At 50.2% G+C, this 24,433-nt stretch overlaps 2 protein-coding genes across 12 annotated transcripts in view; one reads left to right on the top strand and one right to left on the bottom strand.

Annotated features, from left to right (window-relative positions):
* Hectd4 (HECT domain E3 ubiquitin protein ligase 4) overlaps window positions 1-6,550 on the top strand; it is a 177,548-nt gene extending 170,998 nt beyond the window's left edge. For 7 of the 8 annotated variants that reach the window (XM_036171562.1, XM_036171557.1, XM_036171563.1 and 4 more), the window contains 4 exons: window positions 2,271-2,434; window positions 2,912-3,107; window positions 3,240-3,462; window positions 4,422-6,548. In XM_036171562.1, coding sequence (XP_036027455.1) covers window positions 2,271-2,434; window positions 2,912-3,107; window positions 3,240-3,462; window positions 4,422-4,558 — 720 coding nt within the window. In that variant the 3' untranslated portion in view covers window positions 4,559-6,548. Of the gene's footprint in view, window positions 1-2,270; window positions 2,435-2,911; window positions 3,108-3,239; window positions 3,463-4,421 lie in introns of all 8 variants that reach the window. The other variant, XM_036171561.1, reaches the window with a different exon arrangement.
* Window positions 6,551-9,835: 3,285 nt separating this feature from the next.
* Trafd1 (TRAF-type zinc finger domain containing 1) lies at window positions 9,836-24,166 on the bottom strand. 4 transcript variants are annotated; one of them, XM_036171564.1, is made up of 12 exons: window positions 24,066-24,166; window positions 22,604-22,661; window positions 18,101-18,236; window positions 17,971-18,024; window positions 16,944-17,349; window positions 16,184-16,390; window positions 13,944-14,020; window positions 13,141-13,371; window positions 12,098-12,218; window positions 11,256-11,592; window positions 10,618-10,690; window positions 9,836-10,489 (listed from the first exon to the last, which is right to left on the bottom strand). In XM_036171564.1, exons 2-12 carry the CDS (start codon window positions 22,648-22,650, stop codon window positions 10,433-10,435), a joined length of 1,746 nt encoding a protein of 581 aa, XP_036027457.1. In that variant the 5' UTR covers window positions 22,651-22,661; window positions 24,066-24,166; the 3' UTR covers window positions 9,836-10,432. The 4 variants fall into 4 exon arrangements, with proteins under 4 accessions (XP_036027457.1, XP_036027460.1, XP_036027459.1 ...); XM_036171567.1 differs by having other exon boundaries at window positions 11,268-11,592; XM_036171566.1 differs by lacking the exon at window positions 24,066-24,166 and adding an exon at window positions 23,837-24,001.
* Between the last annotated feature and the right edge of the window lie 267 nt (window positions 24,167-24,433).

Here is a 24,433-nt window from a genome sequence, read left to right as displayed (position 1 = left end):
TAACATTCAAATATGTGAACTTATGGGGACCATTTTTTGGTGGTGGTGGGGGGGTTGTTGAGGCAAGGTTTCTCTATATAGCCCTGCTGTCCTGGAACTCACTCTGTAGACCAGGCTGGTCTCAAACTCAGAGATCCACCTGCCTCTGCTTCCTGAGTGCTGGGTTAAAGGCATGTGCCACCACCCCCAGGCTATATAAGGGGGCCATTCTTATTCAATCCAGCACAGTGTGGCTACTAGGCAGTGCTCCCAGAAGGCACCCCAGTGCAAGGGGCCAGGGCAAGTGATGCTGTACAAGCTAGGCAGACCACAGAGAAATACCGGTGCCTCTGATGAAGAAGCATTCTCTCTCGGGCTTGTGAGATGGCGTAGTAGCTAAGGGCACTTGCCACCAAGCCTGACCATCATCTCTGCTTGATCTTCAGAACCTATGCTCGCAGGTTAAGTACTCTGTTGGTGATACTGCTGAGGATGGATGATAGGCTCTGACCCTAACCCCACTGTCACTGCCTTGAACTGTAGGCTGGTTCCCTTGGGTCAGTTCTTGTCATGTCCCTTGTAGCCCAGTATGTATATCTCCTTGAGAGAGAACTAAGTCAGAACTCTCAGGTTGCAAGTGACAGAAAGCCCAGCTCCAACCAACTAAAGAACATTACAAAAGCAAAAATGTCCACTCTCAAGAGTCATGGATGCCAGACAGTGGTAGCATAGGCCTTTAATCCAGCACTTAGAAGAGAGGAACAGGTGCATCCATTTGAGGCCAGCATGGTCTACAGAGTAAGTTGCAGGACAGCCAGGGCTACAGAGAAAAACCCTGTCAGTAAGTTGGGGGAACGTGGGAAGTCATGGATATACTGGCTGGCAAGATAGCTTAAAAGGGAAAGGTGCTTGTCATCAAGTGCCCCCCCCTAATAAATAAATCTGTATTTAAAATTATTGAAATTCATGGAAAGGGGCTGGGGAGATGGCTCAGGGGTTAAGAACATTGGCTATTCTTTCAGAGGACATAGGTTTGATTCCTGGCACCATGTGTCAGCTCACAACCATCTGTAACTTCAGCTTTAGGAGATCCAGCGCCCTCTTCTGACTTCTGTAGGCTCCGTATGCACATGGTACAGATACACATAGGCAAAACACCCATACACATTAAAAAATTTTAATTGTGGGGAAAAATATAAAAGCTAGACTTCAGGCAGGGCTGAATCAAGGAGTTCAAATGATGTCATCAAGTATCAGTCTCACATCAGACATGATGGCACACACCTTTATTCCCAGTACTCAGAGGCTGGCAGGTCTCTATGAATTCAAGCAGAGCTTGATCTGCATAGCAAGTTCTAGGCCATTCAGGGCTACATGATGAGACTCTGTCCAAAACACAAATAAATAAATGTCAGTCCCATGGCCCCTGGGATGGCTCAGACTTGAGTTCCATTCCTGGGATCCAGATGGTGGATGGAGAGAATGGACTCTTCCCGGTTGTCCTCTGACCTCCACATGTTCACTGTAGAACTACACATGTGTTCTCCCTTCTATCACCCCATGAACACACATAAATAAATAAAAGTAATTTTTAAGAGGCAGTGTCCAGGGCTGAATAGATGGCTCAGTGGGTAAGGGCATTGGCTGCCCCTCCAGAGGCCCTGGATTCATTTCCCAGCTCACAGCCATCAGTAACTCCAGTCTCGTGATCTGATGCCATCTTCTGGCCTGTGTGCTCTTTCTGGGCACTGCATGCATGTATAGACAAAGGTGCACGCAAAACACCCATACACAGGAACATAGGCCAGAACCCCGGTGCTTTGGAGGTGGAAGCAAGAGAATCAAGAGTTCAAGATCATCTCTATCTTCACAGGACATTCAAGGCCATAGTGAGGCCCTGTTCCAGACAGTAAACCACACCAAAAACATAGATAAATCAGTCTTAGGCCAGGTGTCTAAAGCAGGTCTTTAATCCTAGTTACTTGGGAGGCTGTCGGGAGGATTATGAGTTCAAGGTCTGTCTAGCCTACACTTCAAGGTAGGCAGCTTAGCGAGATCTTGCCTCCAGCTGCTAAACAGTGGCAGCAGTCTCTGGAAGTGGGCAGCGAGGATCAGATGCATACCTCTAGACATCCTGGGCTTTGGGTTCCATGAACCTGCCCTCTGCTACAGGCACAACCCTGTACTAGTGGGAACTCTGGCCACTGTTGGCCAGCTGGAGGACAGGGTCCCGCTGCCCGGGGACCTGGCAGCAGAGCAGTAGTCAGCCTCACCCTGCCTGTGCCCTGCAGATCAACGACGAGAGTGAGCTGGAGGCCTTGTGCGCTGAGATCGCCTCCCAGCACCTGGCCACCGAGAGCCCTGAGGGTCCCAAGCCCTGCTGCCGGTTCACCTACCTGACCATGACTGGCGAGGAGGTGGAGCTGTGCAGCCATGGTCGGCACATCCCTGTGGCGTGAGTGTGTGACATGGAGGGGGTCAACCACACCACTGAGAGGTGGGTGTTTCCTGGGGAGGGCATAAGAGAGGAGGTAGGATACTAGGCACGAAGAAAAGATGAACTTTAGCTTAAGGACTTCCTTAAGGTGATGGTTCTCAGCCTGTGGGTCATGACCCCTTTGGAGGTCAAGCAGCCCTTTCACACAGGTCACATATCAGATATCCTGCATATCAAATATTTACATTACGATTCATAACAGTAGCAGAATTACAGTTATGAAGTAGCAACGAAAATAATGTTATGGTTAGGAGGTTACCACAGCCTGAGGGACTGTATTGAAGGGTCACAGTGTTAGGATGGTTGAGAAACCACTACCTTGAGGCAACAGCAGCTCTGAAGGAGAGAGGTGAGCCACGAGGCCAGGGCTCAACCGCCTGCGTAGTTGTGGCCCTCGGGCCCAAGAGCCCTCACTGGTGATCTTCAACCCAGCAGTTGGGAGAACAAGGATATCTACGCAGCAGCCATCCGGAGCCTGCGGCTGCGTGAGCTACAGAATGCAGAGTGCGTGACAGCTGTGCGTGCTGGCCTAGGCTCCATCATCCCCCTGCAGTTGCTCACCACCCTCAGCCCACTGGAGATGGAACTGCGTACCTGTGGTCTCCCATACATCAACCTAGAGTTCCTGAAGGTAGGCAGCCCTTCAGCCCTGTCTTGACACTGCCTTTGCCACAGCTGCTCTGTGCACTGGCCCACACACATCCCGTGCCCCACCTACCTGGGATTGGGCCAGGCCTGCTCACACCTGGGCCTTTCTTCCCAGGCTCACACCATGTACCAGGTTGGGCTGATGGAGACAGATCAGCACATCGAGCTTTTCTGGGGTGCTCTGGAGACGTTCACCCAGGAGGAACTATGCAAGTTCATCAAGTTCGCCTGCAACCAGGAGCGCATCCCCTTCACCTGCCCTTGCAAGGATGGGGGCCCTGACACAGCCCATGTGCCACCGTACCCCATGAAGATTGCCCCTCCAGATGGCACAGCAGGTATTGCCCTTCCCAGCTCCTGTTCCAGATGGGACTCTTAAGTCCTTGTGGAGAACAGTGACCAGGACCCCACACACCAGGACTTGTATGTGAACAGGGAGGCTCAGAGAGCTCCGATGCCATTCAGCTCTGATGCTGCACAGTATCCAGCATTTTAAAAGAAACCAAGGAGCCATGGCTTGCTTGTCAATGTCTTAGCATTATTTTATTTTTAGTTCTACTAGAGATTAAATCTAGGGACTCCCATGAGCTGGGGAGACTACCTCTGAGACACACCCCAGTTTCTAAACTTTGAAATGCAGAAAGATCATTTCTGTTCTGTTTTGTTTGGACAGCAACTTATGTAGTTAAGGATGACCTTGAACTTCTAATCCTCCTGCCTCAGACCTCCCAAGTGCTGGGATTATAGGTGTATAATAATATATAACGACTTTGCCTCCCTCCCTGGTGGGGAATCAACCCCTAGTGTGACAGGTGGGGATTTTTACCACTGTACTTACGAGGACAGTAGGAGTTTGACTCATGGAATCCACATTTTGAAAGGAGGCAAGGAAGGAAGGAAAGAAGGAAGTAAGATAGTCTGGTCAGGGACCAGCAAGATGGCTCAAGCCTGACTTGAATTCTATCCCTGGGTCCCATGTGGTGGACAGAACTGACTCCTGCAGGTTGTCCTCTGATGACATGTGGAACACTACACACACACACACACACACACACACACAAGTAGCACACTTGTGGTCCCAGCACTGGAGATGCAGAGACAGGCTCACTGTAGCCAATCCAGCCTGCTCCTTGGGAACAGCCCAGAGTTGTCCTCTGTCCTCCAAACCTGCAGGCACATACGCACATGTACATACACACACACACATACAGAGCATTTGCTAGATACACAAGTGAGTGCCCAAGAGGCCAGCCTGTCTCCAGCGCTCTATCTAATGTAGGTGTTGTGTCTTCTGTAGGTCCCCCAGACTCGCGCTACATCCGAGTGGAGACCTGCATGTTCATGGTCAAGCTTCCCCAGTACTCCTCCCTGGAGATCATGCTAGAGAAGCTGCGCTGTGCCATTCACTACCGTGAAGACCCTTTAAGTGGCTGATGGGAGTGAACCGGAAGATTGGGCTATCACCAAGGCACCTTCTGCCAGCTTGGTAAGCCTGCCAGTGCAGGCACATCCTCCAGGGCCCCAAGTGAGGAGCTGGCGATACTTTGCTTTTCTGAACTTTGGTCCGTGTCCCAGGGCCACCTGGATGACACCTTTTGTATGTGTCTGTTTTGTGAGGTCTGTTCCTTTGCTGCCTGTGTCTGGTACATTTGTAGGGTAGTTTAGTGCCCAGACAGTTTGTGTCTAATTTGATCTTCCTGGACACTGTCCTCAGTGGCTACCAGATTCTGATGCTTCAAGGTTCCAACTGGTTCCTCACCACAGAGCCACCAGTGGAAAACTGGGGGTGAGATGATGACCTCAGCCACACAAAGTGTCCTGTTCTCTCTACAGAGTGTCTCCACAAATGTGTGTGGCCAGTCCTGCCCTCCTGCCCCAAGCTGGCATCTCTCCCAGAGGCACCTTCTGCAGGCCTCCCTCCTTCCATCTTGAAATGGTTGAGCCAGTGCTCAAACATTCAGGAGACACACAAGGAGGGAACTCATGTGTTAACCTTCCTGCTTTACTGTGTGGTTCTGCCTTGGTTTGTTTGTTTGTTGTTTGTTTTGTTTTTCCAGGAAAAACCCCACAGAGGCCCCTTGTCTCCTCCCGTCCAGGCAGCCCTATCTGCCACCTGTCTCTTCTGGGTCCCTGGGCTGAGTTTCCCGAGGACTCCTCAGGAGCAGACCCCAGGGGCTACTCCAGGCCTTAGCTCATAGAGACAGGTTGGGTACCTCCTGGAGTTGAAGACAGTGGAACTGGAGGGGTAGTGTTGAATGGGCCTTTTCTACAATTGCACAGGAAAGCACATGATTCAAGCCTGTTCTGCTCTGTGCTCAGACGGCCCTTCCTCAGCACAGTGCTGTAAAGAGCCCAGGGAAGGGTTACAACTCGTCTTTAAAGACTGTCTGAGGTGCTCTGCCCGATGAGGGCTGCATCAATGACCCAGACGGAGACTACAGGGGATTCCTCTGTGTCCTGGCTGGCCTGCCCAGCACCCTTCACACCCCAAGTGTGCGTGTACGCCAGGGATGAGCTGCCTGCAGGCTCACCCACTACCCAGTGCATCCGTGCCCTAGTAAGTCTTTGTCCAATGGTACTTTGTTCAGGAACAGCACGTGCCACCTGCTGGACACTGTCATGTGGGCCTTGCCAGTCGTCACAGAGCGGCAGTGCTGTAACTACTGTATGATATTGTGCACACAGAAGTCCTGAGGAGGGTACGCTCCTCTCTCCACAGCACCTGGCCTGCTGGAAGGTGTGCAAGCTTTAGGGCTGGCCTGCCAGCATCCATCTCCTCCCTGGTACGCTTAGGAAATGCGTTGAGGACCATTACAGAAAAGACACCCCCCACCCCCACCCGAGGAAGAGATACACCCAGCTCAGTGTGACGGCTACGCCAGTCACTGGGCTGCAGCACTCACTTGGAGGTGAGTGCCTGAGCAAGCCCTGCTCCCACAGAAGATAGTGGCCGCTGCTTGGGACCACCCCAGCGACTTCAAGGATCCCAACTCCATTCTACAGAAGGAAGGAGCCTCTGACTTTACTAAAGTGGGTTTTCATCCCTGTACCTTCAAATTCTTGGTTCCCTTCAATCCTCTTAACATGAATAGACTTGGGATTCTGTCAGCTACCTCCCCAGGAGGGGTTCTGGAAGCTTCTGTTGGCCCATTCCTTGATTAGATGAGAGCTGTGAGTGAGATATCTGCTGCTAACTCAGCTGCTTCTCCTAGAGAGCACACTGAGGTCCAGACAGATCCCAACCTTGGCCCTGAACAATGTGTGCTGTAAAGTTACTTGATGTATATTTATTATAATTATTTATGATTGCATTAACAGACTTCCCATTCAGTCTGATGCTATTTACACTATGCTGTGTAAAGAAAGCTCACTACAGGAAAAAGTCACACCAATAAATAAACTTCATCTAACTGATTGATCCTAAGAGTGTGTGATCATGTCCTCTTCTGAGTAAGCTCACAGGCCGGCACTGCTAGATGGCTCTGATCCCTGATCTAGTCACGAGTGACCAGGAGTTAACATTTGTAGTTAGCAGGGTCTCTGCACTTGGTGTGATTCCTACTCTGTTAGCTTACGAACAGCCTCCTATTCCACGAACACCCTCAGTCTGCGCTGTCCACATGGAAAGGGAGAGCCACAGTCCAAGCTCAGCCTGGCCCTGCATATGCTGCCTACTCTGCCCTGACAGCTCATCTACGCTCTGGAGCCTGGCATGGGGCTTTCTCAGAGCCAGCTATTCCTCTGGAAGTATTTGACAGTTTCACAGTCCTCCTCAGAGCTGCATCTAGACCTGCCTGTCCCCTCCTGCTGCTCCATGTCCTCCTCACCCAGACGCTAAATACATCTTCATCCCTGGGCCACAAAGGACCCAGGTGGGTGCCAGCCAAGCAGCTGATCCTTCCTATCCTGTCACTGGAAACAGCACCAAGCCAGCACTCACTCACCGCTCTACAGTATCTTACAAGCACAGTCAGAAGGCTCCTCACCCAGTGCTGAAGATGCCCTCAGCAGGAGAGTATTGCTGGGACACAGAGGCATTCTGCAGCACCCTAGGGTGGAGATACCTACGTGGTCTGGGCCATGCAATGTGACCCTGAAGGTTTTAGGGGCTTTGTACCATATATCCACAGCAGCTCTACTGGGTGGAAAACCAGTAGGAAGGGATATGTGTTCATTAAGACCTACTTGAGAGACTTCACAGACAACAGCCCAGCCCAGCCCAGCCCAGCCCAGTCAGCAAGGTGAGGTCTGTAAGAGCAGAATGAAGCAACCCACCTGCAACACCTCAAACATCTGAGGCACTGGTCCCAGAAAGAAGCCAGTGCGGGGTTGTGCACAGGCCTTCCTGCAGGGAGGCTCCACTATGAGGATCAAAAGACAGGGGAGCCAGGGGCACACGTCTGCTATCCAGAACAATGAAAAACCTGTGAGGTGGTTGATCTTAATTCACAATTTCTGAAGGCCAGCTCATGAAAATGAGTGAGCTGAAGGAAATATTCACAGGACTCAGGCTGTTTTCTGTTTCAGTTTTAAAAAGGAATGTGGCCAGGCAAAGTGGCTCATACCTTTAATCCCAGCACTTGAGAAGCAGAGGCAGGTGGATCCCTCTTGAGTTCCCAGACATCCGGAGCTATGTAGAGAAACTGTCTCAAAAAAGAGAAAAAAGAAAGAAGGGGGTGGTGTCTCTGTACCAGGAGAAAACAACAGAATTTCAAGTAGATGGAGGGTGGGGCTTTCAACTGTTCTAAAAGAAAGGCCTGCAAAGTACAGGCTTCTGGGGCAAGTGCCAGCTGATTGTCATAGTGAAGGCTGCTGGGAGCTGCCTTAGGGTGCCCATCCTGGCATGCAGGAAGTAGACAACAGACACAAGACATCCATAACCCAGAACTAGACCTGAGAGGACAGAAGACAGGCTCTGAAGATTGGTATCAGAGCAGCTTAAGGGTGAAAAGATAGTGCCAGTCTATGGAGGACAAAAAGACAAAGGGACATTTAAAAATTGTTAGGATCAGGCCAGGAGTGCGGCAGCAGTTGGGGTTCTGTGAAGAAAGGCCAGCACTGCCTACCTGAGTCCAGAAAGCTCCAGCAGGGGGCGCCCTCTAGATGGGGGCAGCTCGGGCCGGCCGCATACAGGATGGACCTCCAATCCTATCAGCTGTGTGGCAGTCTGCAGGCCTTGTAACCTAGAACATTCTAACCCTAGCCAAGCCAAACTGCAGGAGCCAGCTTTACCTGCTACATAAACAACTGGGACAGACAGACAACTGGGACAGGCGTCCAGTCAACATGCACCAGCCAAGGTCTAAGAGCTCATGTGGGGCAAGGCATGGTGGTGCACTGGAGGAAAAGAGAAAGCTCAAGGCCAGCCTGGGCTACATGAGGCCTGTCTCTCACACCACCGTCCCCAGAAAGAGAAAAACAACAGGGTGTAACTATGATCAGAGTTCATTATATGGCAGGGCCTAGGCACTACTTGTATCAGCACCCAGGAGGGCAAGGACTGCCACAAGTTCAAGGCCAGTCTGGTCTCCATAGTGAATTCCAGGCCAGTGAGGACTACTCAGTGAGACACTGATTCAGCCTCACACGAAATGTACATTTTATGTATGAAAGTCATAATGAAATTCATTTCCTAAAACTAATATAAGGGTATATAATACTTGAAACTCTGAGAATTCAGAGGGACTTCCTGACACTAAGGATACGTGACAGTTTGAACAAGAAGTCAGAAGAATGGCGTGGAACCATGGCTGTGAACACCAGGATGGCTGAGATCAAGTGCAGACTCCGAAGAATACAGGGAACTCTTTACTTTCAGCTGTCCTCAGCTTACTTTAGTTACATGTGTATTTTTTAAAAGTGGTGTTCAGGACAGCAGATTACATACAAACCATATCCACACAGCATCCTGTGGGGTGAGAGTTATACTTCCTGGCAGGCCTGTGCTCTAGCCAAGTTGCCCCACACCCGTCCTGATACCTTTCAGGTCCCAAGAAGACAGCCGTGACACCAAAGCCCTTCACCTGAGGAGAGCCTCTGAGTCTGGTGTCTGAGGGGTGGCTGACTGCAGTCTGTCCCTCTGGGGGCAGAGTCTTCTCTTTGAGCATTAGCAAGACAGCCTTCCATAAGTGACATGGTCTCTCATGCTCCCTCTATACAAGTGGCGGTTCTGCCATCTGTCCTCTCAGTCCTGTGGCTTGCAGGAGTGCTGAAGCAGGACTGGTTGTCCTTCAAAGGCGTGGCTCCCTCTGGGATTCAGGATTGTATTTTGCTTTGAGACAAATCCTGAGCCTTCCTCAGCCTTCCATTGGTGTGCAGCACTGTGGCTGGCCCAAGACTAAGGCTCTAAGAAGCCTCCTTTTTCTCTTCTAGGCCCCACGTACTACCACAGCTGCAGTGAACCTCTTGAGTTTCCTCCAAAGGGCAAATTTTGGAGGAAAATGCCAGCACTGAAGGTGAGGGCAGGCTGAAGAGTCAAGAGTTTGAGGTCAAAAAAAAGAGTTTGAGGTCTACATGAGACCGTCTTAGGAAAAAAAAAAAAGAACATGACACATGACACCTTGATTCTGTGCACTCAGAGAAGGAATCCATGCTGACCTGACAAATTCCTCAACTGTGCCTGCAATCTTCCTACAAGTTCAAAGCCAGCCTCGGCTATATAATGAGACTGTACACTCTACCATCTCTGTAGAAAGAACCACAAGCTTCAGCTGAGCTCTGAATACAAACTTTATTATTTCTAGTACAAGGAAATAGATAATTAGAACGGTAAAACAAAAAGGGAAGGGAGAGGCATAAAGGCAGGCGTGGCCCTGGTGGGGGCATCAAGAACAAAGCAGTACTCTCCCCATCAGGAACAGAGGGTGGTGACCCATGAGTACCACGGTGGCCTCTAGTCCATGTACCTGTAACTCAACTTGTTTCTAACATGCTGTAAACCCAAGCTTAGGCCCACACAGGGATAGGACTGCTTCCCTGGTAACTTTGAGATTCCCAGAACCTTCCTCTCTGTCCACCAGGACCACAAAGCACCAAGAAAGCAGTGGTGACGGCATGTCTAAGGATGGAGCCCTTATGGCCAGGGGGCCACAGATGCACTCATCACACTGCTGTCCAACAGTAGCAGCAGGGTCTCCCAGCTAGCCCCCCCACACCCAAACACCCACAGCACAATCTCGAAGACACAAAATGGCCATAACCTGGGGAAATTAAAGTCTGGAGTCTGTTGAGCCTGAGAGGCAGTTGGACACTGCACCAGCATGGGCTGCTCTTCACAGGGGTGGGCAGTAAGGGCCCCCATGGTCCTCACTACTCCTCCTCTTCCTCCTCTGCATCCCCTGCTCCCTGCTGCTTTGGAGGCTTTGCCTGTTGAATAACAAAAGGGAAGACTAAGCAGAGAAAGAATTCCCAGCCAGCTCTCCTCACAAGAAGCCATAACAACCCACCAGCCATGTCTGCAGCTGCCCTGAGCATAACTTTTGGACTCCAGTTACCTTTGGAGTTCTGCTGTGGAAGCTGGCAGCTGCAGGGGTGACCCGAGAGCTCCGGCCACCTTCACTCCTCCCACTGCAAAAAAGACCAGGAACCGGGTTGGGATTTAGCTCAATGGTAGAGCACTTGCCTAGCAAGCACAAGGCCCTGGGTTTGATCCTCAGCTCTGAAAAAAAAAAAAAAAGACCAGGAACCATGGTGCGAAGATGTGGGGACTCAGAGGACTGGAGAAGGGGATACCAGCACAGCAAACCCTTCCCTGTGCACAGCAGATGTGATGGAAAGAAAAGGCAGAATCCAGACTCCTCAATGGAAGGGGGGCGACTAGATAAAGCACGAGCTGAGCAAGCATGTGGTCTTGGACTCCACCCTCAGCACCACGGCCCACGATGGACCAGTGTGAACAGACCTTCTTTAACTCACTGTATTAATTATTCTGTGTGTGTGCAATGTATGTGGTGTTCAGAGGACAACTCTGTGGACCTGGTTTTCCTGTGGGGCGAGTCTGAGGATCACACTTAGGTCACCAGGCTTTGACAGTGAGTGCTTTTACCCACTGAGCCATCTCACCAGCCCCAGACTGCCTGCCCATGCTCTCTCTGTTCAGCCACTATCAGCTCCACCCTGGAGTGCTGCTCACCTAGCTCCATACCTCCCAGGGGGCCCATGAGGAAAAGAGGGCGCAAGGTTTTCTGGATAGAGATTTCCAATAGAGTGGATCACTGGAGCATGCCCAGATGCTGCGGGCCCATTCTGGCTGCCCCGACTCCGCCCTCGGATGTCCTGGCTGTCTGAGTTGTTAAGCTTCAGCACACGAGGAGGGCTAGGCTGGCACTCAGATCCGGGCCCTGATGCTGAGTTCAACACTGGGTTACAGGTAGTCATGTTGTTCATGGTTCTGCTGGGGGACAGTGAGTAGGTGGAACCTTTTGCTGCTTCCTGCTTGACATCATCCATGTAGCCTGAAGCCAGGTCTCCTGAAAAGAGGCAGCAATGGCTTAGAGGAAAGGCTACTCTAACTGTTAGCACTGGATTTGGGGCAGACAACAGACAACTGCTTCCCACTAACAACACCGGAGGAGACAGATACTCTCTCCCCACTCTGCATGCTGACTTCCTGATCCTCAAAGTCAGTCTCCTAACTGAGCAGCAAATGGATGCCAGCAGACTCTGAAAAGTAGTTTGCAATTGGCTTTGTGGTAGGAAGTTTCAGAAACAGTTCACGTGCCCAGTCAGACGACAATATGGCAGTCAGGAGCCACAGCTCACCTTAGCACTGACTCACAGCTGTCTCTGAAGCCATAACTATAAAATCTGTACTTAGGACGGCTAGGGATCATGGGGGGACCACTTAGCCTCAGCAGTTTCCCAGGAGACCCTCATGCAAGCCAACCAGTGGTGCAGGCAAGCCTCCTGGAGATGAGAAATGGGAAGCAGGCCCTAGCCAGCAGTGCTGTGGCCTAATTCAGTCCCAGCTGATACCCTGGTGTTTGACCCGTCTCCTGGGCAGCTCTGGTGAAGTGTCTTCAGGCTGGGAATCCTGTGTAGGGATGCCCTCCATTGCATGGTGGTTTGCTGTGGCTGGGCGTTGGTCACATTGGTCCTAAACAAAAAGAAAATCAAGTGAGGATTTAGGATGTTGAGAGAGAAGAGCAACAGCAGGTGGGGTGATCATCTACACCCACTGAGAACCATTAAGAAAATCTGAGTTGGGGATTTAGCTCAGCGGTAGATCCTCAGATAAAAAAAAAAAAAAAAAAAAAAAAAAGTGGCGCATGCCTGTAATCCCAGCACTCGGGAGGCAGAGGCAGGCAGACCTTTGTGAGTTCGAGGCCAGCCTGGTCTACAGAGCGAGATCCAGGAAAGGTGCAAGGCTCAAAGCTACACAGAGAAACCCTGTCTCGAAAAACCAAAAAAAAAAAAAAAAAAAAAAGGAAAGTCTGGAAACTAAGAGGGGGCCAGATCCTAGGAACAGACAGCCATCATGGGCTCTCGAAGCTGTGGGCAGGGAAGGATGAAGCAAGGACTGGTGTTGAGGTCAGGAAAGTACTTTGGCTGGAGTGGTGGAGTGGTGGCTTATTCCAGTCTCTCCTAGGTGACAAAGAGCAAAGAAAGGAGGCCTGCACTGCTGGCTCTTCATAAAACTGTGACTGAGGAGGGAAAAGCATTTCCCATCAACAACCGGGCTTCCAGACTGGAAACCTGGACAGGACTCTGGAGTATGTAGTATTGTGTCCGTCCTTTCCAGATGCTCCCATGCAGAGTACAGAGCCAGGCCACCACATGGCAAAGCCAGAGCTGGAGCCCAGGGCTCATGGACACAACTCTCAAATAGCACGACAGGAGAGCCTGCCTGTCAAAAGCAGATGCCTCTGCTGTCAGGGAGACCTCCCTCAGCCCTCTGCCCGAATGCAGTCTCCAATGCAGATGCATGAGCTCTGGAGACAGGCTGCAGCTGGAAGGCATCAACCACACTCCCACATGACCCACAGGGAGACCAGAGGGCGGCCTCCAGGGACTCTCACCTGATGATGGAACAGCACCTCCTCTTCCAGCTGCACCCCACAGAACTCACAGGGGATGATAATGCTGTCTTCCACAGCAGCTGCGCTGTTCAGGCCCATTAAAGTGTCTAACTGGTTACTTGTTGCCTGTTGTAGAAAGTTCTGGAAGATGACACCAGGATCCTCTACCCCCCTGATGGAAGAGCTGCCAGTATTGAGTGAACGTAAGGCATGTGAAGGGTTGCAGCTTGTCTGTCATTCAAAACACATGTTAAAAAATAAAAAAGAGGGTAAGGAAAAATTACATTGCTAAAACATTTTCTCCAAGAAACTACTTCAACTCCCTGAGTTTGGAGCTGGAGAGGCCAGACAGCAGCACCACAGCACCTCCACATTCTGTAGTTCCCTCCTGCACCCCACCATCACACACCACTTGTAACCACAGGACAGGACAAAGGGCAAACACTAGATTTATTCAAAGTGTTCAACACCATTTCTAAGAGCAGGATGCGTCCCGTTACCCAAAGCTGAGACTACGTGGCAGCTCATAAATGCTGGACTAGGCCTCACTGCACAGACCAAGTACAAGGGAAGCATGGCTCCTGATAACCAGGCACAGTGCTATGTGTCCACAGTCCCAGCTGCTAGGGACACTGAAGCAGAAAGGTCAGTTGAGTCTAAGGGGATGAGGCTGAGTGCTGCAGCCATATGGTGAAAACAGTTAGACCTCACCACAGGCACTGTGCTCATAAGGCCTCCCGTGGCCTGTCACAATGACCACAGCCTGCTCCTCTTCCTGTCTGATGCTGTCCGGTAACACACACCTGATGGTCAATGAGCAGGTCTTCCGGGTACAGCTCCTCACAGAACTCACAGGGCAGCAGTGTCTCCTCAGCTGCACCTGGGGCCACAGGAACAAGAACTGCAGTCAACCCCTTCACCCGTAGAGGACCTGACACGCAAGTGTGACTTGGGCCAGGGTGGGTGCTGGACTACCTTGAAAAGGACACGGAATAAATTCCAATCTGGTCCAAGGGGAGGTTACACAGGAAAGGGACGTTTGAGAAGGACTGTTTGGAAACAGGACACTTTTTAAAAGAAAAGAAACAATTAGGTAAAGACGGAATGAGCTAAACATAATGAAGGAAGAACCCCTTAAAGGGCCATCAAGCACAGACTTCCTGTAGATTTTTTGTTTGGTTGGTTTTGGTTTTTCAAGACTGGCTGTTAGCCAGGCGGTGGTGGCACATGCCTTTAATCCCAGCACTCGAGAGGCAGAGGCAGGTGGATCTCTGTGAGTTCGAGGCCAGCCTGGTCTACAGAGCTAGTCTAGGACAGGCTCCAAAGCTACAGAGAGACCCTGTCTGGAAAAAACAAAAAAAACAAAAAAAACAAAAAAAGACTGGCTGTCCTGGAACTCACTCTATAGCCCAGGCTGACCTCTGAGATCTGCCTGCCTCTACCTCTGAGTGCTGGGATTAAAGGCTTGTGCGCCGCCACACCTGGCTGTTTGCTTGTTCGTTTGTTTGTTTTCCTTGCTGGAGATTTTTGCTACCAAGCAGGAATCCTGTCCTGATGGTGCACCTTACAGCCTCAGCACTTGGGAGGACGAGGCAGGCAACCTGGGCTACAGAGACAGCTTGTCTCAAAATAAAGTGAAGAGGGTGTAGTCAGGTCCTGACAGAACTGTATCCAGACACTAGACATGGACTTTTCAAAACTACCAATGTGGCCTGGAGTGGCACACATTTTTAATCCCAGCACTCAAAGGCAGAGACAAGCAGCTCTCTGTGATTTCTAGGCCAACCAAGACCTTGTCTCAAATTAATAATAATAATAATAATAATAACAATAATAATAATAATAAACAAAACCAAAAGTGCCAATGCATAAAAACTAGGAACAACATAAGGTGCTAAGGAACAGTATATAAGAGTGAGAGCCATGGCCGGGGGTGGGGGGTGAGGGTGGAGGTGGCACACACCTTTAATCCCAGCACTGGGAGGTGGAGGCAGGTGGATCTGTGTGAGTTCAGGCCAGCCTAGTCTACAGAGTGAGTTTCTGGACAACCAGAGCTACAGAGAGAAACTCTGTCTCAAAAAAGATAAATAAAGTGAGAAATTTTTGTGACATCTGTCTTGTTTACATAGAGTGCTCTTGTGAAGAAATACATGCCAGAGTATTTAAGCACAGAATGTCCTATGTCTATTTCCTTTAAAGAGCTCAGGGGGAATATGTATCAAGGTAAGTGTGGAGAAAGAAAACAGAACACAGATGAGCCTGTGGGATTCACTGTACTGTTCTTGGAACAGTTCAGAATGGGGGAGGAGGGTGAGGTAAAAACAATGTGAAGTCTATCTTCTCATTAAATACTTCTGTTTTCAGCGGGGGTGGGGGTGGTGCACACCTTTAATCCCAGCACTCAGGAGGCAGAGGCAGGCAGAGGATCTCTGAGAGATAGAGGCCAGCCTGGTCTACAGAGTGAGTTCCAGGACAGCAAGAGAGCAAGAGCTACACAGAGACACCCTTGAAAAACTTTAAAAAGAAAAACTCTGTATTTTTGAGATAGGTTCTCACAATACAGCCCTGGCTTGAAACTCACAGAGATCCACCTACCTCCACCTCCCAAAGACTGGGTTTAAGGTGGGTGTGTCCATCCACCGTTATTAAAGCTGTGTGTGTAGTGGAGGTGACACAATCACGCCATGAGGCTCACGTCAAAGAGCAGCTCTGGGAGTTGGTTCCAAATCGAGGAGTGCTGGTCTTGGCAACAGTGCTTCTCTCTATCTACTGAGCCATCTCAAGCCCAGTACTTCCATTTGATAGGAGCTATATAAAGTCAGACTAACAAACACTGTGGTGACGGGCTGGAGAGACCGCTCAGTGCTTCAGAGCACTTGCTGTTCTTGCAGAGGACCTGGGTTCTCTTCCTGGCACCTGAATGGTGTCTCACAACCACTGTAACTCCAGTTCTAGGTACTTCCGGCCTCCCAAGGCACTGAATGCACATGGTACATAGACATACAAACAAGCAAAACACTCTATGTAAACTAAGCAAACTTACCCTTTTTGTCACCCAGAGAAGTGGGCCCACCCCGTGCTGGATCAGCCTCTGGCACAGACCCCCAGAAGCCCTGTTCTGCCATGCTGGAGGCCTGTCCCTCATTCTGCAGACTCAGGGCCAACATGAAGTCCAAGTGTGCATTATTTTCACCACTCTCTTTTGGGGACTGCCGGCTTCTATTCCTTTCCTGCCTTTCTTGTTCTTCAACTGGGAAGAAAACAACTCATTAGCACATTAAAGATGCCACCATCCATGCCTGACAAGTTGTCAGGGTTAGCCTGCCGCCCCCACTAGCAACCTGAGCCCTCTGCCTTCAGGGGCCTCTGAACCTGACATCTGCCATGAAACAACACCCCATTAGGAGCATAAACAAACGACTAGTCAGCAGTATTACTGATCGGTCGCTAAGACAGGCAGCAGCTGCTGCACACTGCTCACATCTTAGCCGCACTATGGTTATGCAGAGTCAGGCTGCCTAGACAACCTGAGCCGACCCTTCCTTCCCTGATCACAACCTGAGGGCATGCTGCAAGTGCCTTGGGGACTAAGGACAAGGTCGGGCCTATGGCCACCAATCCTAACAGCAACGGCGTACCACAGGGTTCACCACCCCTGGTGTACAGGCGAGTCACATCCTTCCCAGTGTCCCCAGTGACTGTCATGTTTCTAGCATCACGATCTGTTGGCTCAAAGTCCTGTTGCCCTTTTAGTCCTAGGACTGTGGCCCCATTCCCATCTCCTAGGGCTAAGCACAACTCACACAGGTTATTCTGAATTGGAAAATGGGCTGTCACGTTCCTCTGGCTGACAGTCCTACTGTGGAAAGGGTCCGACTCAAAGGCTCTCAAGGGCCTTCCAGGGAGTCTCATGGGAGGGTCCAGGGCCTCAATTTGTTGGAGGAGCTGGGATGCCAGCCACATTCCATCCTGACTCCACGACTCATGGTGAGCATCAGGAGGGATGGCCGCCTCATTTCTCCTTTCCTCCTCTACCCTCCCACAGACTTGAGGGTGAGTCTTCAGCTCTTTCACCAGCACATTGCGCCCACAGCTGCCACACAGCTCTGTCCGGGCACCGCAGTAATCCTCATGCTCCTTCAGCTTGAGAAGAGAAAGCTCCAGATCACAGTGCTGGCAGACAGCAAGCCGCAGAGGACACTCGGTCTCCTGCAAGGCAAGGCGGGAAGGCGCTTGTTATACACAGAGAGGCTGGAGTTCAGCACAGGGCAAGAAAACCAAGTATCTACTGCAGTCTTCTCCACCCCTGGCTGGGATGCTGTGCTTTCTAAGAATTATGAGCTGCGGGGCCTGTTGGATGGTTTTGCAAGGAAAGGTGCTTGCCACCAAAGCTGACAGTCTGAGTTTGAGGTCCAGGATCTACATGGGGGAGGAAGAACTGACTGACTCCCACAAGTTATCCTGAGCTCCACATGTGCACTGTGGCACACAGACAGCACATACACTAACTAAAAAGGAAAGGAAAAGCCAGCTTTTAACACACAGAATGAGGCACGGACTTGGTTTCATCTGTCCCAGAAGGCAGTAATAGGTAAACCCCACTGGACAGACAGATTTGGTTCCCAAAGGGAAAGGACAAAGTTCCAAACGGAGGGAGTACAAGAGCTAAGTAGTCCCATCTGGCCGGAGCCAGCCAAAGCTTCAACGGGGCCTTGAGCCTGGGTCTGCACAGGGCTGGTGGAGACAGGCCATGTCCGGGCTTTCTTGCTGCACACGGCTCTGGTCTCAGCGGGCCTGGCCCCCAAGTCCCTCCTTCCCATGGGGACTAACCGTGTGCTGCTTGAACTGCCTCTTCTCCAGCTTCTTGTTACATTTACACGTCACCTAGGAAACCAAGAGTCAGTCAAGTGCTCCGGAACAGCACGCTTTCCTAGTGCACATCTGGGGAAGGGCGGTTCACCTGACAGTGCTCTGTGGCCATGTGGATGTCCATGTCAGATTTGGGGAACGGCTCCTTGCAGACAGGGCACACACCAATGTTCCTTTGACAGTGGATTTCATGGATGGTAAAATTAAACACAGGAATTTCCTTTTTGCTACAGAAATAAGCCAAAGAAAAAGGCAAGTGTTACTAACTGATGCGTGACTCTCACACAGTGCTATCGCCTCCTTTAGGTCTTGGTCACCACTAACATTTTGGTTTGATATTTGTCTTTTCACAGAGGATCTCATGTAGCCCAGGCTAGCCTCGAGTCACTCTGCAGGAAAGACCTTGATCTTCCTTTCTCTACCTCCCAAAGGTGAGACTGTAGGTGTGGACCACCATGTCCTGCTTGTTTTTTGAGACAAGTTCTCACACTGGAACACAGACTGTCCTCAAATCTGTAGCAACCTTCCTGCCCTAGCTTACTAGTGTTGGAATGGAGGTATGAACTACCTTGCCTGGCTAACAATTTTTATTTCTGTTTGCTTATTTGCTCATGTTTTACTTTTGAGACAGGTTCTTGCTATTGTAGCTCTAGTTGGCCCGGACCTCCTTCCCCAGCCTCTCAGGTTTGGGGAGCCTTCGACTCCTCATACTCCCATGTCCTGGACTATTAGATACCATAAGAAAAGAGGTAGCCACAAAAATTTCAGGGGCTGGTGAGATGGCTCAGTGAACCAAAGTACTTGTTGCCAAGCCTAGCAGCAACCTAAATTTGATCCTGAGGATTCACATGGTAGGTGGACAGAGAACTGATTCCAAAATGGTGTCCCTTGACCTTCACTTGCATAGTGGGGCATACATGTGCATGTATGCACACACACAATAAAAACATAAAACGTAATAGATACTACATAGGAAAAAAATTACTTTAAATCACAACCCACTTTTCTACTAACTGCCTAATTGTGTCCAATGCAACTTCAATGCTGAAGAATACCTTATCCACTTATCTATCATCTATTTATCTATCTATCATCATCTATCTATTATCTATCTATCTATCTATCTATCTATCTATCTATCTATCTATCTACTATTCTTGGTCTTTCAAGATAGGGTTTCTCTGTGTGGCCCTGTCTGTCTTGGAACCTACTTTGTAGACCAGGCTGGCCTCAAACCCTGAGATCTGTTTGCTGGGATCATGTGCTGGGATGACAGAAGGACAGATATGATGGCACACAACATGGGAGCCAGACAGGTGTGAGTTCAAGGATAGCCTGGTCTACAGAGTGAGATCCAGGACAGGCACCAAACCTACTCGGAGAAACCTGTCTCGAAAAAACAAAAAACTTAGGGGGAAAAAAAAACAGAGATGACAGAGAAAACTCCAAAGACCAACTGCTTTTTGTTTGGTTGGTTTTTTTCTTTTTTTCTGTGAAACAGGGTCTCTCTATGTAGACCAGGCTGACCACATGCCTCTGCCTTCCAGGTGCCAGAATCAAAGGTATGTGCCACCATGCCTGGCTAAAGACCACCATGGTTTTATTTTAGATATATTTAGTTTGTGGATATGAGTGCTATGCCTGCATGTATGTATGTGTTCCATGTACATGCCTGTGCCCATAGAAGCCAGAAGAGGGCATCAGCTCCCCTGGAACTGGAGTTACAGACAGCCTGTGAGCCACACTATGGCAACTGAGCCTAGGTCCTCTGTAAGAGCACTATTAATCACTGAGCCATCTATCCAGCCCAAAACCAACTTTTTTTTTTTTCTTTCCAAGTCAGGGTTTCTCTGTGTAACAGCTCTGGCTGTCCTGGAACTCGCTCTGTAGATCAGGCTGAACTTGAACTCACAGAGATCCACCTGCCTCTGCCTCTGGAGTCCCCCCTGGGATTAAAGGCATGTGCCACCACACCCAGCTTTTTATTTGAAACCCAACTTTTTAAAAAAGATTAGTTTCATAATTTTTTACATGCATGTATGCATGGGTATGTGCACATGAAGGCAGGTGTTCATGGAAGCCAGAGTCATCTGATTCCCCTAGCGCTGGAGTTATAGGTGATTGTGAACCATCAGATGTTGGTGCTGAGAACTGAACTCAGGTCCTCTGCTGGAGTAGTACATGCTCTTAACCTCTGAGCCATCTCTACAGCATCTCCCAGACCAGCTTTCAAAGCCTGCAATGCAAACAGTTCCTCAGGCCGGCCAGCAGGCATGGGCTAGTCAGTCCTCCATGCTAAGCTGCTTTTCTCCTTTCAGGTGCTCTGCTCTGGGTAACCTTGTTCTCACCAGATTCTCCCTTGTGCTGTTTGAACTCCCTTAGCACAGTTATTTATACACCATCCCAGGCCTCAGACTCCTCCAAATTAGAACAGACTGAAAATCAGGATGTCTCAGCCAAATGTCATTTTGCTTCTCAAGTCACATTTTCTTATTTTATCCATGCCAAAGATGACGGAGCCCCTTACACAGACACACAAATGATGCTTGGAGAGTCTAAAGTGGCAGGCAGGGAGCACCAGTGGAAAGTCTCTCGAAAATGCACCCTTTACCCATGAGGGCAGGGCCAGCAGCCAGGGCTCTGCTCCAGCTCTCCACCAGCATCGCTGACTCTCCACCAGCATCGCTGACTCTCCTGCACAGCATCGCTGACTCTCCTGCACAGCATCGCTGACTCTCCGCTCAGTGGGTCAAGTGCTTGCTGAGCCAACACAGCACCTGACTTTAGATTCCCGGGCACATGTAAAAGCCAGGTGTCATGGCAGAGACAGGCAGATTTGGGGCTTGCAATCAGCCAGCCTTGCTGAAATGGCAAGACACCTGCTACACATGTACACACATGCACACACAAAGAACAAAAAGTTCTTTCTTCAGTAGTTTTCAGTAGGAGTATTAGTGAAGAGGCTGGAAGGATGGCTCAGAAGATAAGAGCACTTGCTGCTCTAGCAGAGAACCCAGGATCAGTTCCCAAAACTACAAGGTGGCTCACCACCACCTCTAACTCCAGCCCCAGGTGATCCAGTGCCCTCTTCTGGTCACCATAGGCATGAGGCACACACATGGTGCATATACATATATGCAGACAAACCACTCACACATAAAAACAAATCTTGAGAGAGTGTACCAGTGGAGCCAGGAACAGTGATGCATGCCCATGATCCCAGCACTCAGGAGGCTAAGGCAGGAAGATCATGAATTGGAGCTAGACGAGGTTACAAACCAAATTCAAAGCTAGTCTGGAGCTACACAGCAAAATAAACCTTATCTCAAAGGAAGAGGGAAAATTCTTGAGAAAGCCACACCAGAAACCAGCTCCTCTCACCTACCTGCCTAATTCTCATTCCAGCAGGCAGTGGCCCCATGGTGGAACCAAATCCCGCAAGATGCTCTCTGACCACAGGTATGCAGCAGCACTCATATCCCCACACTCACATACACACATTTTTAAGTTTCTCTTTCAACACTTGGGTTAAAAAAACATGAAAATATTAAGCTTAGCATTCAAGGACTGTGCTGCACAGACCTCACCAGCAGTCCTGCAGCCATGACATGATAACAATCAAACATGGCAACCTTAGGAATCTGGCTCCTGCCACCATGCTAGCATATGCCCCAGATTTAATCCCCTGCACTGAAAGAGGGGAAAAAGGGGATGGTAAGGAAGCATGGTGGCATGTGTCTTTACTCTCTGTCCTCAGATGTACTACTCCCGAGAAGCCTTGGGTTTACTCCCCAATAACGGAAGAGTTAATACTGTAGCTATGAACACTTCTGAGTCCAGTGCTTTTCATCCCTTGCAAGGCAGAGCCAGGAGAATCTCTTAGTTTGAGGTCAGCCTGGTCTACAGAGTGAGTTCCAGGACAGGCTCCAAAGCTACACAGAGAAACCTTGTCTCAAAACCAAAAAAAGAGGGGGCTGGAGAGATGGCTCAGAGGTTAAGAGCACTGCTTGCTCTTCTGAAGGTCCTGAGTTCAATTCCCAGCAATCACATGGTGACTCACAACCATCTGTAATGTAATCTGGTGCCCTCTTCTGGCCTGCAGTCATACATGCTGTATACATAATAAATAAATAAACCTTAAAAAAAAAAAAAAGAAAGAAAGAAAGAAAGAAATGTATTTATTTTATTCTATGTATGGGTATTTTGCCTGCACTCATGTCTGTACAAATGTGTGCCTGGAGTTTCCAATGGTTGTGAGCCACCATTGGGCACTGGAAACCCAACCTGGGTCCTCTGGAAGAGGATTAGAGGTTAGAGGCAGTGCTCTAACCATCTGGCCATCTCTCCAGGCCTAGACCTGTCTTGCTAAGTCATTCATGAAGGCAAGCCAGAGCCCCAAGTCCCAGCCAGATCCATTCCAACCCTCATTCTACCCAGAGACTCCTTCCTGTCAAGTTCCACACAGGCAATTTACCCAAGTGGTTAAAAAGCTCCAGTCACAATGGCTGACACAGGTCACAACCGGAAAAGACACACCCAAGTCTTTACAGAGCTGGCATGGCCTCATGGCAACCCTTTCAATTCCATGTCTTACCAGTTGTCACACAGCCGAGCAGCCTGGTCGTCTGGAAACTCGGCCATCTTGGCTCTTCCTGAAGAAGGAAAGAGATGTCACTTTCTGTTTCGTTTCTGCTTTAGGGATGGTATGCAAAAGAAGAGAAAATGTGGGGACATTCCTTTTCACTATTTTTTAAATTTCCTATTTAAAAAAATAATTAGACTTACAAAATGTTGCCAAAAAAAAAAAAAAAAAGCTTAAAATACAAAGATCTCCCTTATGCCCTTCACCCTACTGCAGTAAAAGGTAACATTCTTAAGTCCTGTAACTAATTTACAGACTTCATTCAAAGGCCAGTGAGACCACCAATCAATCCCCTTTTCTGGTTCAGTTTCAACCCTGGAACACATAAAGCTCTCAGATGTTGCTTCTCAATCTGATTTGGAAGTGCTTAGTTTTTCCTCACAGCTTATTCAGCTAATTAGTACCTTAATCAGAGCTTGCTAGCTACTAGCAGTTACTGGTAGTTTCCAGCTACTGGCTAGTTATTTTGTAGAAAATCCTTCCGTCTGGGTCTGTCTGATATTTTCTTGGGGCTAAATTCATGCTATATATACTTTTGGCAGGAGTATCATTGACGTGATGAGCCTAGGCTGGGGCCGTGTTCCTTGATCAGCCCTAAAAACTGGTACATGCCTGTAATCTTACCACTAGGGATATGGAGGCAGAAGAACCAGAAGTTCAAAACCTTCTTGGTGACATAAGTTAGTCAGTTCAAGGCCAACCTAGGATGCATTAGATCCTATTTAAAAAAAAAAAAAAAAAAAAAAGCAGCAGCAGAGAGTTCATGTTGGCACATCATAACAAGAGGAACAGGATGACCAGTAACACTGCCTACTTAACTGAGATGGGACCTACCATGTTTGTTTGGTTTTTTTGTTTTCCTGTCAAGTTCGAAGCCCTCCCACCCGGGCACGCCAGGCAACGGCGGTCCGCCGCAGCCCATTCTCTGGCCGTCACGGCAGCGCCAGTGTTTACATCACTCCTTCCCATGACCCAGAGATAGATTTAGGTACTAACGCGGCGCCAGGCTCATCTGGGCATTGTCAAGCCGCCTGCCATTCTCGGTGCCCAGGCCTCGGCCACCGTCTAACCAATTCAAGAGTCCAATGTAGCAGAGCCCGGAAATCAAGCCAATGAAACTAGGAAACCCAAGGTGAGTGTCTAGGGGAAAGCTCGCAGACAAAGCGGGCTGCGGGGCGGACGGACCTCCAGCGACGGCGGGGAAGCCTCTGCGGGCGGAAGGCACGGGGAGGCGGGGGCAGGCCGGGCCACACGCCACGGCGGCGCCTCCGGGAGCGGCCGCTCTGCTCTCCGCGGGCCGCAGCGGTTGGAGCCAGCCCGACCTGCGCCTCCGCCTCCCGCCGCGAGCCTCGGCCTCCGCCGCCTTCGCCACCCGCCCCGCCCCGCCCCGCCCCACCCCGCCGCCCACGTTCACCTCGGAGCCAAGCGGGAACGCCGCCGCCGCCGCAGCCGCCTCGGCCGCCCCGCGCCAACAACGGCCTAGCCACCCGGCCGCTACCCACCGTCGCCGAGGGTCGGCGCCCATTGGGCGGCCGAGGGGCAGGGCCGGACGCCCATTGGACGGCAGCGCTGCCGCTCCCTCTCGCCCGCCTCCTCACCCCCCATTGGCTCACGGTGCCCAGGGGGCGTGGCCTGCGGGTCCCCGCCTCCCTCACTTCTGAAAGCGGAGGCCTCTGCAGACGCAGGCACTGATTGATTGATTGCCTGAATAATACTGGGCAAACATTGCCGACGTGCCCGGTATGACGGTGGGTGGCGTTTGTGCTTTGTCATGGGCCGTTA

Source organism: Onychomys torridus, chromosome 22, assembly GCF_903995425.1.
Source record: "Onychomys torridus chromosome 22, mOncTor1.1, whole genome shotgun sequence".
Lineage (NCBI taxonomy): Eukaryota > Metazoa > Chordata > Mammalia > Rodentia > Cricetidae > Onychomys > Onychomys torridus.
The sequence above is the reverse complement of the archived record's forward strand: the minus strand, read 5'-3'. Positions and strand labels throughout refer to the sequence as shown.